Below are 19197 nucleotides of genomic sequence, written 5' to 3'. Positions count from 1 at the left end.
ATCTGTAAACATATTTAATGTCACCAAGTCTGCTAGCTATTTAATTCTGTCTTACCTAATCTACCTTCCTTATTACTTTATCTTAACTCAGCAATAATCCATGAATCCAAGGGTTCAATAATTTTTTTTTTTAAAGTCATTAAATAGCAAAAGGAGGAACAAGACTTTGAGAATTAGAGTTTGCAAAAAAAGTTTACAAACATTTTACAGAGACAGGATTTTAACTTAAAATTGTAACTGACCCAACATGTTTCTAATGAAGACAGACACCTAAGTTTCTCCCTGTTGTACAGAAACAGTGTAACAGCATGACTATTTGAACAATAACAAGACCTTCACTCATTGGCATTTCAGTTAGTGTGGACTTTTTGTCCGTTTCTTCTTCTGAGTTCTGCTCCAGATTCTAAGATTTCATCTTTTATAATTGCATTTCTATTTCAGTTTACACAGGACTGTTGGTAAAATGAGATACAATCTCTTCCACCCAGAAAACGTAAAGCAGGAATATCCTGGGTCCTAGAAATACAATTTCTGAAGATTCATGGGAGGCCAATAGTTTCTACTCCCCCTATCATTAATTAGAGTCCCTCAGTATTTCTTCACCAGCTCCTTCACAAGTAGAAGAGGGTATGAATTCTCCCACCTCTACCCCTGCTTTATTGATGGCTATATCCCTTATTACACAAACTGAAAAAAAAATATGCATAACCTGTTTGATTGGGTTACACAAACACACATCTGTGGCATGACACTTTCAGTGCTTATTCATGGTATTTCCAAAGCTTTGTCTCTTTTCATGGTTCTGGACTGGGTTTGTTTCTTTTCTTTCCCTCTCCCATTTATTTATCAATTGCTCTATTGCTTTTCAACACAATTATCTATTTTATAGTCTAGTACCCAATGCTACCTATTATTTTTGCGGATTTCAGATGTACAAATGCAAATCCTCTAAGTCTGTACAGCTGCCATCTGCAAATATGCATGCAAGCCTTAGGGAGTCTGCCTTCTCAAACTGTCATTGCCAAGATAACGCCACAAATAAATGGACTAAATTAATCTCTCTTTTGGACCAAAATATTTGGCCCAGTGTGTTTAAAGAAAGTAATTTTACTGAAAATTTTATAGTCAAGAGTCCACAAAAATAACACTGAAGGCATTTATTTCAATATAATTCTCACAATGTACTTCTCAGCTCCTCATCTTTTATGGTTGTTTTCCTCCTTGTTTCAGTTCCGTAACTTCCCTTTCTAAAGAAATAGATAATAATAAATAACTTAACCCCATCTAGTCTTAAAACTGTCAAACATTCTGAACTTCTTCCTTGTCCCTTTCCTTCTTGTTATGTTAAGTGATCCTGTGCATTCCATTGCTAGTTCCTTCTGGCCTAACCTGATCAGACACAATTTTCCATTTTCCAACATAATTTTCAACACTAGTAAAGAGTTCACCATCACTGAAACATGGTGCCGGTATCTGACTTACAGACAAATTTATCCTCGTCTTTATGAATCTAATGAATAAAAGGTGAACAAAACCTCGAATCATAGAGTCATAGAATCATAGAATCATTTAGGTTGGAAAAGACCTTTAAGATCATCGAGTCCAACCGTTAACCTAACACTGCCAAGTCCACCACTAAACCATGCTCCTAAGCACCACATCTACACATCTTTTCAATACCCCCAGTGACGGTGACTCAACCACTTCCCTGGGCAGCCTGTTCCAATGCTTGACAACCCTTTCGGTGACAAAATTTTTCCTAATATCCAATCTAAACCTCTCCTGGCACAACGTGAGGCCATTTCCTCTTGTCCTATCACTTGTTACTTGGGAGAAGAGGCCAATACCCACCTCGCTACAACCTCCTTTCAGGCAGTTGTAGAGAGCGATAAGGTCTCCTCTCGGCCTCCACTTCTCCAAGCTAAACAACCGCAGCTGCCTCAGCCACTCCTCATCAGACTGGTGCTCTAGACCCTTCACCACCTTCGTTGCCCTTCTCTGGCCACACTGCAGCACCTCAATGTCTCTCTTGTAGTGAGGGGCCACAAAACTGAACATGGTATTCAAGGTGGGGCCTCAGTAGTGCCAGTTACAGGGGCACGATCACTTCCCTAGTCCTGCTGGCCACACTATTTCTGATACAAGCCAGGATGCTATTGGCCTTCTTGGCCACCTGGGAACACTGCCAGCTTATATTCAGTCAGCTGTTGACCAATACCCCCAGGTCCTTTTCCGCCAGGCAGCTTTCCAGCCACTCTTCCCCAAGACCGTAGCATTGCATGGGGTTATTGTGACCCAAGTGCAGGACCTTGCACTAAGCCTTGTTGAATGTCATACAACTGGCCTCAGCCCATCAATCCAGCCTGTCCAGATCCCTCTGCAGAGCCTTCCTACCCTCAGGCAGATCAACACTCCTGCCCAGCTTGGTGTCACCTGCAAACTTGCTGAGGGTGCACTCAATCCCCTCGTCCAGATCATTGATAAAGACATTAAACAGAACTGTCTCCAATACTGAGCCCTGGGGAGCACCACTTGTGACCAGTCACCAATTGGATTTAACTCCACTCACCACAACTCTTTGGGCCCAGCCATCCAGCCAGTTTTTTACCCAGTGAAGAGTACTCCCGTCCAAGCCATGAGCAGCCAGTTTCTCCAGGAGAATGCTGTGGGAAACGGTGTCAAAGGCTTTCCTAAAGTCCAGGTAGAAAACATCCACAGCCTTTCCCTCATCCACTAAGCAGGTCACCTTGTCATAGAATGAGATCAGGTTAGTCAAGCAGGACTTGCTTTTCATAAACCCATGCTAACTGGGCCTGATCACCTGGTTGTCCTGTACATGCCGCATGATGGCACTCAGGATGATCTGCTCCATAACCTTCCCCACCATTGAGGTCAGACTGACAGACCTATAGTTCCCTGGATCCTCCTTCTGGCTCTCCTTGTAGATGGGCGTCACATTTGCTAACCCCCAGTCAACTGGGACCTCCCTGGTTGGCCAGGACTGCTGATAAAGGATTGAAAGTGGCTTGGTGAGCACTTCTGCCAGCTCCCTCAGTACCCTTGGGTGAATCCCATCTGGCCCCATAGACTTGTGTGTGTCTAAGTGGTGTAGCAGGTCGCTAACCATTTCCCCTTGGATTATGGGGGCTTCATTCTGCTCCCCATCCCTGTCTTCCAGCTCAGGGGGCTGGGTACCCCAAGAACAACTGGTCTTACTATTAAAGACTGAGGCAAAGAAGTCATTAAGTATCTCAGTCTTTTCCTCATCCTTCATCACTATGTTTCCCTCTGCATCCAATAAAGGATCGAGATTCTCCTTAGCCCTCCTTGTGTTGCTAATGTATTTACAGAAACATTTTTAATTGTCTTTTATGACAGTAGCCAGATTAAATTCTGGTTAGGCTTTGGCCCTCCTAATTTTCTCCCTGCATAACCTCACAACATCTTTGTGGTCCTCCTGAGTTGCCTGCCCCTTCTTCCAGAGGTCATAAACTCTCCTTTTTTTCCTGAGTTCCAGCCAAAGCTCTCTGTTCAGCCAGGCCAGTCTTCTTCCCTGATGGCTCGTCCTTCAGTACATGGGGACGGCCTGCTCCTGCACCTTTAAGATTTCCTTCTTGAAGAATGTACAGCCTTCCTGGACCCCTTTGCCCTTCAGGACTGCCTCCCAAGGGACTCTGTCAACCAGTCTCCTAAACAGGCCAAAGTCTGCCCTCCGGAAGTCTAAGGTAGCAGTTCTGCTGACCCCCCTTCTTACTTCTCCGAGAATCAAAAACTCTATCATTTTGTGATCGCTATGCCCAAGATGGCCTCCAACCATCACTTCACCTGATCTAACTTTTGCATTTTTGCTGAAGTACCAAATGCTGACAGAAGATGATACAGGGCATGGCTTTTTGCTTACGATGTCAGGTCAAGAGGCATGTCTATTTTGCGCACTATTCTTCAAGAAAGAGCTGGATCAACTAGAAAATGTCCAGAAGGGAACAAGAATAAACAGGCATCTAGAAAAATATTTGAGAACAAAGACTGAAAGAGCAAAGGCTAGTTCATCGTAAAAAAAAAAGGGTGACAGAGAGATATGATATTATGTTGAATTTTTCTGAAAAGAGGACAGAGGTAATCTCTTCTCTTTATCTTTGAAAGAAAGAAGAAAATAATGAACATTTAATAAAGAGATTGAAGGTAGACACTAGGAAAAGCTTATTAGCAGTATGGATAAATAAGTATTAGAATAGATTGCCTAGGAAGGAAGTAAAATCTCCACTGCTGGATTTATTTAAGAACAAATTAAAAAAACATCTTTTCATAATGATTTAAGTAGAGTTGATCCTACCATGCACAAGGGATGGCCCCTCAAGGTCCATTCCAGCCTTATTTTTATGATTCTATGTTCCTCGTTCTTGTGCTGAGATGTGTCTGGCACTCCTTCACTTATCATAAACAAAGGATTCTTGCTGATCCCACAGTTCCTGTCCACAAACTTTTACCACTTCAGAGCTCTTCATCACAGGACCTCAGAAATCTATAGATTCTTTCACAGCATTTTGGAAATATTGAGCTAAACCTCAGGATTTTGTACTGCAAATGATGAACTCGTAATTCAGTAAAATCTGGTGGGTTCATCAAGTGTGCTGCAGAGCCAAGAGTTTGCTCTCCAGCCTCTCAGTTTGTACTGTAATTAGTACAAAATTGCTGTTCTCCTGGGTAGCAGTATGACATTCCACATAGGACAAACAGTAACTTCTGATGTGCTGATGCACTTGGTCTGCATCACGACTTACAAACTGCAAGTACTGGGTTATACTGTGAGCATCATCTACTTCATACCTGGATAGAGACTAGTGAAAAAGCTGAGAAACCAGAGCAAAATAGGGGAGGCTGTAGTCAAGTCATCAGTGAAGGAATACTTGGGAGGTCTCCCTTATGCTAAAGACAGTGCTAGAGGCTGCATTTTGGGATAGTGATGGAAGAAGAGGAACACTGGAGTCTGCTGTCTGTTCTTACGGTTATTTTTTTATTTTATCCAATGATTCTTATCTGAGGAATAGACAAAAGTGGAATAACATTATCATCATGCTACATCATTAAGTTCATGATGTCAGCTTACTTTTCTTCTAGGTTATTTGCACTCTACATCCTGTTTGAGCTGAGCTCAATAGCAGGGCTGGAGGCTTGTATGTGGTCTGTTGTTTAAGGAACTGTGCTGGAACATGAAGAAATGGATTCGAATCCTCCCATCAAACCAAAGCAGGCCTACAACTCACCTTCCTGGAACCTGATCACATTTTATATTAAGTCAATGAAGAGAGCAAGGCACACTGAATTGTTCCATACGGGTACTCGGTTCACCATTAACGATAAAAGAGAATCTAACTGCTGCAATTCTGAATTACTGAATATGACCCTGTTCTAGAGCCACGTCAGCATCTATTTCTAGGGGATATGTAATAGAAGCACCAAAGTCTACTTATTCTTAGTATGATAATTAGGGCTAGTAACTGCACTCTCTTTAGTCAGAGTTAAAAATTAATCCTCTGGTGAGAGTCAGTAATTTAAACAGACCATAGACCATGACATGTGAAACAATGCCTAAGAACAGAACTAAAAACAAATTTAGGGACATTGCCAATACTGATAAACAAGTATGTACTCAGGTACAGCTAGAAGCCCCATGGGCTGACTGCAAAGCATTTAAAAATTGTTCTCAAGAAACCAGGCCCACTTGGTGCTTGCAACCACTGTATGGGTGAGTACTTAGAGCTCAGGATGTTGTACTTAGGGCATCATAGATGCAGCACAGACCTGGATGCAACTATTATCTATGTTACCCTGATATGTTACAATCATCGTCACAGAGAATTTTTGTTATACATAATGAAGTAGCATCTATCTGAGAAAGTATTCTGTATCATTCTGTTATTATACTCTGTAAAATGGCATATGGGCATTCTCAGCAAAGAATGATCTGCTGTTATCTTATAATCCTTTTCAACATTAATTATTAAAATTAGAGTGCTAACCAGTAAGATAGAGGTGGTGATTTCTTTAATGATAAATAGTACTTAAAACTGTATTAGTTAAAGTCATTTAGAAAACCATAGCTATGAACTGCATTGGGCTGGAGAACACTCACGAGAAATCTAAATATCAATGCATATCTTCAGATATGGAATAATTTATACAGTAAATTAGCACAGAGAGAGGAAACTTACTTCTTCTTCCTCCAGTCCAGTTAGATCCCAGAAGTGACTCAATCTCATCTGCAAACGCTTCCATTGTTCAAGGAACATAGTAGCTTTAAAAAAAATTAAACAAACAATTTTAAAATTATAAATCCAATGCACTATGGTGAATGTTGGTGTTGCTTATAAGCCTCAACAGATATTTGAATCCCATTATGCTAGGCCCTTTATAAATAAGCACTAAGAAACAGCCCCAGACACAATTTTAAAGAAAGAACACAAGCAAAGCATGGAAACAATAATTACTGCCTTTTTACAAATAAAATACAGAAAGATACAACATGGATTGCCCAAAGGCACTGGTAAGTTCTTGTCAGAGACTGGAACTGAACCCATATCTGCTGATATCCACCCCAAGAACATCATCTCTCTTAACTTACCATCTGTCATTCTATAATTCATGAGTACAAAGCATATAATGAAACAAAATCTAGGTCTAAATATTAATCTGTAACACTCTAACTGGCCAAACAGATTTTGCTGTTTCAGTGTTTCTAGTCAGTCAGAACCATGTGAAGAAGGTAGGAATAGCCTGCTACTGAAATAAATCATTGATACCTATAGGTAAACGAAGACTCTCAGTAATATGTAGAAAATAATGTTCTTTTGAAATATATTATACTGGTACAGTTGAATGTTTTTGTCCTGCATAGGCATGGTGATTTTGTGCTAAAGGACTGGCCAGTAGTTCAGTCTCCTGCTTTTCCTTTTTCATTAACATGAAGGAACAGATGTTGTACTGTTGTCTCATATTTACAGTCTCCTGACCTTCCTCTCATAACTGCTGTTTCCTCTAGATAGCCCTTTGCCTAGCTGCTCATGCTTTATGGACTTATGGATTTATTAGAAATAGTACTTCTTACTCTTGGCTTGTGGAAACCCATTTTCAGATTACTATATCAATGCTAAACCAGTATATACCAACTAAAAAAACACACTATACCAATAAAAGCTATACGTATAAACAACTGTGGGCACTGTTTTCCATTTTCTTATGCTTCATTTCACCTTTTCAGTTGGTGAAAAGGGGACCGTAAAAACATTGTTAGATCACAGCAGGATTTACATGACTTTGAACATCTTGTAGATAGCTCCACAAGACACACAACAATGGAGAATTAGATCCAGCTTCCTTTGAGTGCATCTGCACTTGGTGTGAGCTGTAAGATAACACCGGGAGAAGTCAGACTACTATTAAAATAGCTTGACTCTTACAAGACAGAATCTATTCCAACAGTTAGCTGCAAATATTTTCTGCACAGGTAGCCTCCTATAATGTAAGAAAGAAATATCATTTAAACACTGGACAAGCAGTACACGGAAAGTAAATCCAGACATTAAGCAATTAAGTTGCTATCTCTGATCCTTCCTTACAGAGGAGAGGACATATAAAAGCTATATTTAGCCTGTTTTGAAAATTCAAGGGGCTTTAGATATCCTAAATACAAAAACGTTTGGTTATTTTATAGGGTGCTATTACCATTCCATTTTTTTCCTGTTATTCAAAAAATCAATTCCACGTTTAGCTCTGTAAGAACTTATTTGGCTAGATGCAGTAGCTGTTCTGAAATCAGTAAGTTTGCACTGACTTACACTAGCAGAAAAACAGTCTCATTATATTCAACTGTCCTTCTAATAAACACATCTGACAGCTGAAATTCAGCATCCCAGAACACCAGTGACATTAAGCACAATTAGGCAAGCATTACTCTGTCTTTTGTGAATATGGTCATTTGCAAACAGTATTGCTGGAATCACAAAGATACTTTATGAGGCATCAAGATCGGCTAGTAAAAGCGTGATTCCTTTCAAGATATTAACCATAGTAAGTCATCTGCCTTTTACAGAATGGGAGAAGACAAGAAGGACAAAACACTTCTTGTGCCCAACACCATCAGGAGCCCAAATGAAGTCAGCTCAAATTACCCTACTTTGCTCTTTTAAGTATACAACTGTAAGTCATAAGACATGCCAATTTCTACATCATTATACTATATCCTACGAAAAAACATTCAGGCAGTATTTATTCAAGATACTGTGAGGCAAGCTGTTTAGGTGTGTGAAGGAGATCTGTCATTCAGCAGAATGAGATCTAGATATAACCAGTACAGTCTCCTAGTAGTAAGGCAGCAAAATTTGGTGTAATCTAATACTTAATAGGCAAGCTGGGCAGAGTTAGTAAAGGATACTTTATTTCACTTTGCTGTTCTTTGTATATGACGGCTGTATTTTCTTGGACTGACAAGGTCAGTTATCACGGTCCCAAGAACAGACTTTTCCAACCTGTGGGAAACATTTTTTGGAGGGGGGCTACAGCTCAGAAATAATTTTGTTATTCTTACATGCCTTTTTTTAAAAGCAGTGCATATGGAACTTTTTGTTCCTTTCTGTTCCTTTACAGACTCTACTAGTTTGTCTTAGTGTAAGGATATATCAGCGTTTTGCTTTGCACATTGCATTGCTGATACTAAAATATATTTATTTTGGATGAGACTGCATGGAAATGATCATTTGCATGGATGCAAGTTTACAGTACAGATTCTCTGTCAGGAAAATACTATTTACGCATGAAAGAGTAAATGAATTGTCATTCATACGCAAGCTGTCCAAACAGCTACACTGAAACTTAGACAAGGCCATGTCCTGCATGTTTCATGGCAGCAGGTAAACTGTGACACCTTATCTGCCAGTCTACTCTGTAACTGGCAGCAATCTGAAGTAGGAAAATAAGTCATTGTGAGAGTCTATAAATTAATCATCTTTTGCCATTTCTCTCAGTCATAGTGCTTACATATTCTCTAACTTCTGCTGAAGGCTTTCCAGGAACTGGTAAACAAAAAGCTTCTTACTTACATGATTTGTTCTGCCTGCAAGTTCCTTAAAAACCCTATGCTATCTGTACCCAACACCAAGCTACCAATCAGTCATTTCTAAAACAAGCTGTAAAATTTTAATAGGGTTGCAAAGTATAACTCACAGATTGCTGAGGGATGGCTTTAGTACAATAATATATTTGCTCAATTTCATACTAAGAATGAAAATTTAAGTTTGTGAACAGAGAATGGGGAAATAAAAAAATAATTTTACAGTAGCAATAACACCTTTAACTTTCACAATAAACGAGATCTAGAGTGAATGAGGGCATAACACGAACAATAATACATGCAAGCACAGTACACACACTTTTCAGGGCAGAGGTGAGGCCAGAAACAATAAGAATAATACTACAATGCATTCATTAGTGTTTATGAAGTGTTTTGATATCCTCAGTGAGGCAAGGTATATTTGCCATTAAAGAAAACTAAGTTTGTTTAAATGGAATACTTTAGAACATATTATAATTAAAACAATAATAGTCCCATTGTTCTTGGAATTCCATAAAGTTTTCATAAAATTATGTGACTAAGTTGTCCCACATGGACGTGCACTCTGTGCTTAAATTAAACCCTTTCAGCTGCCTGCTCCATACCAATCCCCAAATACATTCCTGCTCCAAATGCAGAAGGTGTTAAAGGGACTTGCCATGTCAATAGAAAACGAGGAAAACATGGCAAATCTTAGAAGTGCCATTAAACAAGGCAGTAGAGAGAGAAAGGACACATTTTTCTTCCCTGAACTACCCAACTCCTCTCCATTTATTCCAAAGCTTGCTGCTGACAGCAGAAAGCCTTGTAATATTGCTTTCTCCAGTCTCAGCACAGAGAGGCTTGCCTGTGAGGCTTGCCAGCTTCATAAAGCCATATGTATCACATTCAATCTAATAGCACTTTGTTATATGTAAGGCTACTACATTGTACTACTGTGCATCGCAGCTTTCATTTCTGTCAGTAGTCCAAAGATCAAACGACACTGTTAACATGCAAAGCAATACTCACCCCAGAGAGCCATAAAGATGGAGAATAAGACTGTGGCAGGGTTGTCAAATAAGTGGCTAGCTCGAGCGGTAGCACATGCAGAGCTGAGGTTCCAGTAATCACAGAACTTGTCACACAGGGGGCACATGGTGAAGGCATTGCGTTGATCGCACATTTCTTTACTATGAATGACAAGTGCACAAATTCTTAGGGTGTTACTACTCAGAAAAGGGGGATGTACAGTAGTGATATTAAACAGCACCTCATAGCTATTACAAGGTATTTGCAACACACGTGGCTTGAAGTTGCAGAGAACAGAAGCTGTGTGTCTGTTCAAGGCACATTGCCATGTGCTGGAATATTAAAATACTTATAGGCACCTTACCAACTGAAAAACAATGCAACAGAGCAACCAACCTAATCACTACACTGTATTAGTGAAATAGTGAAGACTGCATCACTGAAGACTGAGGTTAACCACATTAAAATAAAATAATTAAAACACAATCAAGGTGGAATTTGCCATCTCTACACGAAGTTACATGATTTGATGCAGATCAGATTTAAATTCATGAAAAAGAATTCTGAAGTGGCTGTAAAGAAAATTCTGTGCCCTTGACAAAACACACATTTTTAACATGGTGGCACAAAAATCCACGTCAAATACCATGCTACTTTGTGTATCGGGACTGGCCATGTAAGTCTGCATAAAAGCCAGAAGGAGCACCCAGGCATGTTGGTTGGTCTGTGTCACAGACAGAATAAATCTGGAACACCATTTGCAAAATACACTAGGTTTTACTATAAACTGACATACATGCACTGATTTAAAAGACTTACACTAGCAAGAGTCTTGTTCTTAGCAAGGATGTTATATTTCACATTTACTTTGAGATTCACCTCTACCCTGCATTTTATTTGTGAGGTATTTATAAAAGCAATGGTTGTTTTCCCAGCATAGGGCTTTAACACCAATTCTTGTCTGTACCACCAACTGCTATAAGGTTTTGGCTCAGTTCTTCAAGTGTAAGCAGTTATTTAGGCACCCATACTATTATGTTTTAAGGGTGTTCAGATATTGTGTGCACAGTGATTTCAGGAAACCATATACCTTTACATTTTAGGGTTCTCAAGTCTGAATGATGAATATGGATGTGGTATTCTTGGTCTCCATAGCTCCTTGTTTTTCTAGTACAGAGTGCTAACCTAATTTTCAAAAAAAAAAAAAAAAAGGAAAAAAGCCCCCTCCCCCCCAGCAGTAAATCATAAAAACTAGAAAGCTTCCACTTCTGCCTCATATATTCAGATGTTAAGTTGTATTTCCTTTCTCTCAGTTTACAGCATTTGTTCAGCTGTCCTCTGGAAAATGTGAGATAAGAGACTTTCTTACAGATTTTAAAATCTTTATTTTAAAGTTGTTATTTTAATTCTTAGTCTTATTTGCTATGTGTTTACTCAGTTTCTAAAAATCTTTTAAAAATCATTACCACTGTCTCTTTAACAAGCCAAACCCTACTTGATACTGCTGAGTGTGCTTTCCGTTTTTTTCATAAGGTTTGTATGTGAAAGACATTCATACCTGCACAGTCTTACTCAGGTGAACTGAGTAGTGCAAAGCTCAAGTGTCCTTGCCAGGATTGTGAGCTAAGGAAAGACTTACAACATTGCTTCATTGAGAGCTGGCATATTGTGATTATGATTGTTCCTATATTGACCATCATTAAATAACAATTTTTCTATGACTTCAAATGAAAAAAGAACTATTCAAACTGTAGTATCAATATGTTTAATATTATCTCATTTGAAAGGTATACAGCTGTTTCCAGCTATCATATCATCAAAGTAATGCTCTCTTCTATTTCAAAAGGCAGTAGAGGGTGCTGCAGATACATCTTAGCCATAAATCTCACTTAAGTTTAAATGTTAGCACAAGGTTTCCCACAGACAAGCACAGCCCATCAAGATTCATTCAGATCAAGCTAAGAAAATAAACCCTGACTCAGACGTGTTGTTATTCATCATTTACCTATCAGTAATAAAGTCCTACTGCAGTGAGCCACTTTGAAAGTTACCAATTCATTTGAGAGAATGCAGGAACTGTCACAACAAGTGTGACCAGCAGTTACTAGTAATCCAGTATCCTGTCTCCACCAGAAGTCAGACACAGATAACAGAGAAAGTGTCCTTTTTCACTGAGGAGAAAACATTAACATCACTCTGACAATTTGGCAGTTTTTGTTTAGTATAACACCCTCAGGACACACAGCACAAAACTCAAAATTTTTTTGTAAATGTCAAGAAGGAGAATACTGTGGATACTAAATATGCTAAATCTGCTAACTATTGTTCATCTTACTTGCGCAAATAGCTTGATTTTACTAAGAAGAACAAAGTAATCCAAGAGTACCGGACAGTGTATTTGCATTAACTTCAGTGAGTCCTGCACAATGTCTTTCTGGGTGAGCATGGAGATACGTGCATTCATAAAAAGCAAATGGATGTCATAAAAAAGAACTTACAATAATGCAGTAGACTTACTGAACATTTCTGTTTCAGGAGCTGCAATACTGAACAGCCAAATAAATTTGTGTCATTCAAATGTTTTATCTACTCAATGCATATGTACTTCTAAAGCTCACAGTGTTGTTAATGATACATCACTGCTCTTCAGACATGTTAAAAGCAATTATCTTCACTAAGGATTACGAACAAAAAGTACAGTCTTATAATTTTCAAGTAACGAATTATTGATCACAGAGAAGCTTACCTAGGAATGTCACTCTCAATGGTTATACATCCATAAAGAAATACAATGATCCCGACTACTGAAGATGGAATGAGGAATTCTGTATATAAACCCAGCCATGCAAAATAAAGTCCTATCTTTTCTCCAAAATACTTTCTGAAAAAGAAGAGAGAGGGAAAAAAAAGTGTCAAGGGTATAATTTTCAAATGTGTTTTACAGCTTCTTAACAATCCCTGAAAGTTAAAATACTGATTGTCAAAGACATGGATGAAAACCCTGAGTAACTTGAAGTCAGTAGCACCAAATGAAGGGTATGATTTGGGCAGTTTGGGGTTCTCTGTTCTGAGAAGTTAAAGACAATCCTGTATCATTATAATACATACTTAATATCTATTCAGGGAAGACTGAGGCTTTTGCATCTCTTAAATGAAGTCATTGAAATATCCCTCACTTCCATCAAGAGTAGCAGAACTTCAACCAAATGTTTAGCAGAAAACATTGGAAAGGATTCAGCTCCTCGGAAGACTATCTAGATATGCCATCATTCTTTGCCTCTGTAGTCCTCCTGGATTCAACTGGTGAGAGTCATGGAACATCTATGGGAACATACTGACAACATCCTCTGATATCTTAAAAGACTAGTAATCTTGTAATCTTGAATTGCTGTTAAAGAGAGAAGGTTTACTTGCACACTTAGCAGTGGCTTTTCAGAAAGAATAAATATTTTTGACAAATTAACAGTCTTTGGACAGCTGGTTTCAAAAAACAGTTTCTGCTCTGAGGAACACTTCACTGTAGATGTTGATAAATATGTGCTAGTACTCAGCCCAACATCTTCATGAATCACACTGCAAGAAGTAAACTAAACATAGATGAAACTCACTGATCATTCCAAGTACTGTTAGGAGTGATTACAAATATTGCAAAACACCAAGAGCTTCAGAAAGCTCAAGAACTCACCATCACTAAAATGAGACTAAATTTAGATTAAAAGTAACATGGTTAGAAACATTTCACAAGCCAGAGAATAAGATGGAGGAATGCTGGACAGAAAGCAGCTATACAGAAAGCACTCAGGGCATGACATTGCATTTGAATCAGTGAGACATACATTCACACTGTAGTGGCAGAAAGAACAAAAAGAATTTCAAGATAACATGTCTAATAAAAGAAAAACAAGACTTGCTCATAAAAGCTGAGCACAATCCCACTTAGAGATTGATTCTGAACTCACTCACACTAGGAAAGTTTTACCCAAGCTTAGCACCCCAGATTTAAATTATTCCTAATGAAAATGGTTACATGAGATTTTTGGAGGCCCACAATTTATTTTAACAAATATAATTCTATTCTGACAGAAATTAATGACAAACCTCCATGACTGTAGAGTTGAGCCCAAGTCCTTTCAGCAGCATAAGCAAAACTGAAATTTCCTACTCCAGAAGCTAGGTCTCAGGGCCAGGCTGCTCCTGCCACAGGAGAGACAGGGGCAGGAGTGCAACCAAGGCAGAGAGCCATGGTACAATGAGACAAGCCTCTAAAGTTGTTTCTAGCTCAGAGGAAACAAGTAAGGGTAGCAACAGTGTGTGTGGGGGGTTATTACTACAGTTCCTGTTGTTCTCACACCACCGCAGCTGCAGCTAACTTCACATTCCTAGGCTCTCACATAGGAAAAGCAAACAGTGCAGTCATGCCTATTTCAGTGTTTCCTACGAGTGCCTATATTTGCTTATGTCTAACCAACCTCACTTATCCTTTAGGAAGGGCACGTGCAATCATAAAAGGGAAAACAGAACAAAAGCACTTTAAGGTGATACACAGACATTATTTTCAGTATAAGGGGATGCCATAACTTGGAGAACCAGCACAAAAGCAAGGGAATTTTCTCCTTCCTTATTTGTAGAGTTGGGCAACATTCATAGCTGGTACAATGCTCCAAATAGGTCAAAGCAGGCATGAAAAATAATTCACAATCTGAGCTGTTCTAAACTGTCTATTGTTTTGACAAAGGGCCACAAATGAGCACAGAAAGTGTTCAAATCCCAGAAGCATTAGAGTAAAGAGTAGCTGACCAGGGTCAACGAAGTTGAAGCTTATGGCTTATGAAGCTTCCACTAGAATTTTTAAGCCTTCCAGTGATAAATGTGATCTGTAACCTATAAAGCAAAGGGTTGCTATTTGCATCCATGCCAAGAGAAAGTGAGAAGAGCTCAACAATGTCCTGGCAGTATGGACAAAAGCAGTTGCCAAGAAGAAAACTGCACAATGTTCTGTGGCTTAACTGTTTTGAAAAAGAAAAGTAATTAAGACTGCTGTGCCCAAGCTCAGTCCACCAATGTGCCAGAAAGTGAAATAATCTGAGAGGCAATGACAGTGCTTGGAAGCATGATGATAAATTTAAACCTGAGTTTATCAAGCTAGAAAAACACAGGACATGGACATGTTCCTTCCTTTTTTGACATGTCCCAAGAACTGCTCTCCCATTGCTCTGAATAGAAGTCAAGTCTCTGCAAACACTTGTGACCACCTGTGACAACATCTACTACAGCCACAGCCTGATTCACCGATTTTTGGCTCAGACATTAAAAAGACCATGAGGTGGGTTTCTTTCTAGCACCCCACTGAAAATCTCTTAAGATACACACACTGGCATAGTTTTACAAGGTTTGAAAGCATTCCACCCCTACTCAAGTCAATAGTTTTGTGTTAGCAAATTGCAATACTATTTCACTTTGAAAGCAAGATGATAAGTTTTCTCAAATGTGAATATAATAGCCCCTCTATATTTTCACACTAACAAGAAAAAAAAATAGAATTATTGTAGTGAATGAAGAGAAAAAAAATGTGTTCTTTAAGGACAGAGTAAGATGTATATCAAGAAAAGGAATTTTTACAAGTTTTTGTATACTTACACCAAGAACTTGGCATCTTCTCTCATTTACATTGGGATAAAAACAGTCTTACTTTATTATACTCAAGGAATTACTCATTATTTAAGCTGGCATGGAAAAAGAGGATAATTGAGACGAGATTTTTGCCCTACCTCAGTAGGTAACTCACATCCGGTTCACATATATCCAGACAAAGCTAAGGACTAATCCTTTCCAAAGTATGCTCATGGATGGCCCACTGCAGAGTGCCACAAAAAAAGTATGCCATCTGCATTTCATGAACTTTATTTTCACATTAGCTATAATCTAATGTAGAGAAATGTCCCTTTATATACACATAGGCAATGAGGAGAGCAGTTCTCATCCAAAGCAAGGGGCAAATGGCTTTGATTGATAGTGAATGTGTACTGCTCCTATCAGAAGGAGCAGCCAAGCATTTTGTTCTGTGTGCTGTTACAGTATAAAGGGAAATTTTGTGCCTTTCACTTTGGAAGACTTTTTGAATGCTGGTAAAATGGCCACCTACCAAGCACTAAGTTCTCTTGAGCAAGAATTATTTCTTTAAGGAAAGATTGGGCCAAATCATCCATGACTCCTTCAGAAGCTGAACAAAAGTTGCACTTCAAGCAAATGATCAGAAACAGCATTAAAAAAACTGCAACAACAAAAACCACCTGTAGAAAGTGTACTCCCTCTCATGGCAGAGTTAGGATAAGAAGTATTAAGAAGGACAGAGTGAAAATGTTTACGCAATTCCCTCTGCTTCGCCCATGTAACACTTGAACCAAACATCTGCAATGCACTTCTGTCTGGTTGCCAAACCAACATCAAAAAGAATAACTGATAATTAAACTCTATGCTTGCATGTTGGTCACAGTGCTTCCATGCCAAGTTGTGCAATTTATAAATAGACTAAGATTTGGGGAGGGGGGGAGAAACACAGAAGGAAAAAAACTTAGTTTTTGACTCTGTGAAAACAAGTGTGGGATACCTGGAATGTGAATAAAGCATATGGTGCATGACACACACTGGAAAGAACTCCGGAGTCGTTCAGGAACAAAGTTAAAAAAGCAAGGAAAAGACGCTGTGGACACTGAGTCACCTAACTGGGAAATATGTTCAAAACTCTTCAGTTTTTTAATTTCCATACCCCATTCTAGGCCAGCTGTTATTTCATGTTTGCCAACTCATTCCACTACCTCTATGGTGGTGGAATAGTTTCTATGCAAAACTAAACTGATTTACAGCTACTTATTGGGTAGGCTTTCCCCTGTGCAAATGGTCAAACAAGTCATTATTACTTATGCCTTCAAAATAAACCTATTCACACAGATTGTGGACAAAATTCTGGTGTTTCTACTGTTGGGATAAAGGACAAGCAGTCCTCTCAAAGTATAGTTTCATGTCAGAACATCTCTGCTACCAGAGCCAGTTTAAAAACTTTCTTTCCCTCCCCAGCTTCCAGCCCAGGCGCACATTCCCTTTCTGACCCACAGCAAGCCAGTTCACAGTGTAGGCCTGTGAACAGCTGTGACAGACCAATGGAGAAAATGGCAACCTGTGGCAGAGGGTCAGGAACACAATTAATTCCTTCAGGGGGCATTGTCACCAGAAGAAAATCTATCATTAAACCGAAGGTAGAACAATGACTACCCTTACAAACCTAGAACTAATTTCTAGCACATACTAAGTTTAGACCACAGGAGATTTTTCCTTGTTTCTGAGATAATAATTCCCAACAAATTGAAGTTTCCATCTCAAAACTGTAGATTTATTTCAGAAAGACTGCTGAAGCATAGAGAAAACCTCAGTCACTGTAACGGAATCAGGAACAGGACATAACATTTCTGTATACCCCACCATTTCACTCCAGGTAGAGTTGCCTATGTCCAAACTTTTCTGGATTTGTCATTTTTTCTCCACTTGAAAATTTTCTCAGGGCAGGATTCAAGCATTTATTACAACCATCTGGGACACCTGGGTGGAATTACTGCTCAGCAGCCGCACTGAGGCTGCTGTGCATCCAGAGATCCTAGAGATTTCTACCACGTTTGTGCCTGACAGCATATACGCACATATTCTGTCCAGACAGTCCCAAGAAGAAACATATCAGTGCTAAATCCAGATATACAGAAAGTGCACCAAATGGAGTAATATGGAAGCCAAGAAAGGCTCCTGGCAGAAGACAACCCCCCTTGGAACAACTTGCCAAGAGCCTGAAAAACTTTTTTATTAAAGTTTTAAGAGAAGAAAAAAAACAACTACAGAACCTCAGCTAAATTACAATGCAGCTGAGTCTGAGGCAGGAAAGAAAAGTCCATTAGAAAGGTCAACCGGTTCTGCATACAGAAAACAAGCCTCTGTCCAAGGTAAGAGCATATGGCTTTCCCTAACCTGGAGATAAAGATAAGACTGTCCAGTAGAGAGTGATTATAAGGGTGTTTGTGAAAATAGTTGATAAGCCAGTGCAAGAACCGTAAATCAAACCCTAAAAGCTGAAAGCCAGCTCTAACGTTCATGTTTGTGTCCACATCTGCAAATGTCTCTCATTCACTTTGGGACACTTGGTACCACATTGGTAAGACCTGGAAACAAGTTCAGAGCCACAGCCTGGCTTTTGATTTCTATGAAAGACTTCATATCCTGTGTATTTTCTCTAGCAAGTAATGCACTGAGTCATCTGCAGTGCTTCTGACTGATAGCATTCACCAAAGACCAACAGAGAAACTATGAATCTGACCCTTCTTGTCTGAAAGTAGAATGAAGCAAGACACCACAAGAGCCATTTAATCAAGCCCTTTTAGTTAAAGTTCTTGTCTGAAATCATACCTTAACAAAAATTTGCCATCCCCTCCAATGGTACCTGAAGTCTGGAGCCAAACCTGCCTAAATTACAGATTATACCAGCCACAGACATATTTTCTTCAAAGGCACTGTGAAATATTACTTGTGATCCATAATAGGACAAAAAAATGCTGTCAAAATATTGCAACTCCTTAGAGAACAGAAATTTTGAAATTCACTTAGATGTAGAACTATGTTTTCCCCTAGTCTCTTGACTCTCAAGAAATAAGTACTATTGAGCACAGTAACAGCGTACTGTTTAGGGAGAAGGTAATGTGTGTGAAGGAAGGGAATATTCAAGTTCTCAAATTCTAATGTATTCAAAAACCTGGGAAAAAATATCTAGAATAAAAATCACAGAATTTGTGTCTTAACTGCAATATAAAATAGCAAAAGATCAAGCCTTACCCCGTAAAAGAAATAAAACTAGGACAAGCTACTCGCTGAGCTTCATAGATTCACAAACTTTATTGCTTCCATTCCAAGAAATTGTCAGAATACAACTGAAAGGGCATAGTTTGTGGCAATGGATTGTAAACTGACAAAAGCCTTTGTTTACTGACTGTAATACAAAGAACAATAGAAGCGTAATAAGTAGACATGTAATGTGACTGAGACAG

The 19197-nt window shown here is 39.0% G+C and overlaps 1 protein-coding gene across 1 annotated transcript in view; it reads right to left on the bottom strand.

Moving 5' to 3' along the window:
* The window catches only part of ANO2 (anoctamin 2), a 193467-nt gene that overhangs the window by 110959 nt on the left and 63311 nt on the right, over window positions 1-19197 (bottom strand). Inside the window, exons 11-13 of the mRNA XM_072846239.1 lie at window positions 12864-12998; window positions 10118-10278; window positions 6213-6295 (exon numbers count right to left, since the gene is read on the bottom strand). Coding sequence (XP_072702340.1) covers window positions 6213-6295; window positions 10118-10278; window positions 12864-12998 — 379 coding nt within the window. The remainder of the gene's footprint in view (window positions 1-6212; window positions 6296-10117; window positions 10279-12863; window positions 12999-19197) is intronic.

Source organism: Ciconia boyciana, chromosome 1 (assembly GCF_034638445.1).
Source record: "Ciconia boyciana chromosome 1, ASM3463844v1, whole genome shotgun sequence".
NCBI classification, from domain to species: Eukaryota; Metazoa; Chordata; class Aves; order Ciconiiformes; family Ciconiidae; genus Ciconia; species Ciconia boyciana.
The sequence above is the reverse complement of the archived record's forward strand: the minus strand, read 5'-3'. Positions and strand labels throughout refer to the sequence as shown.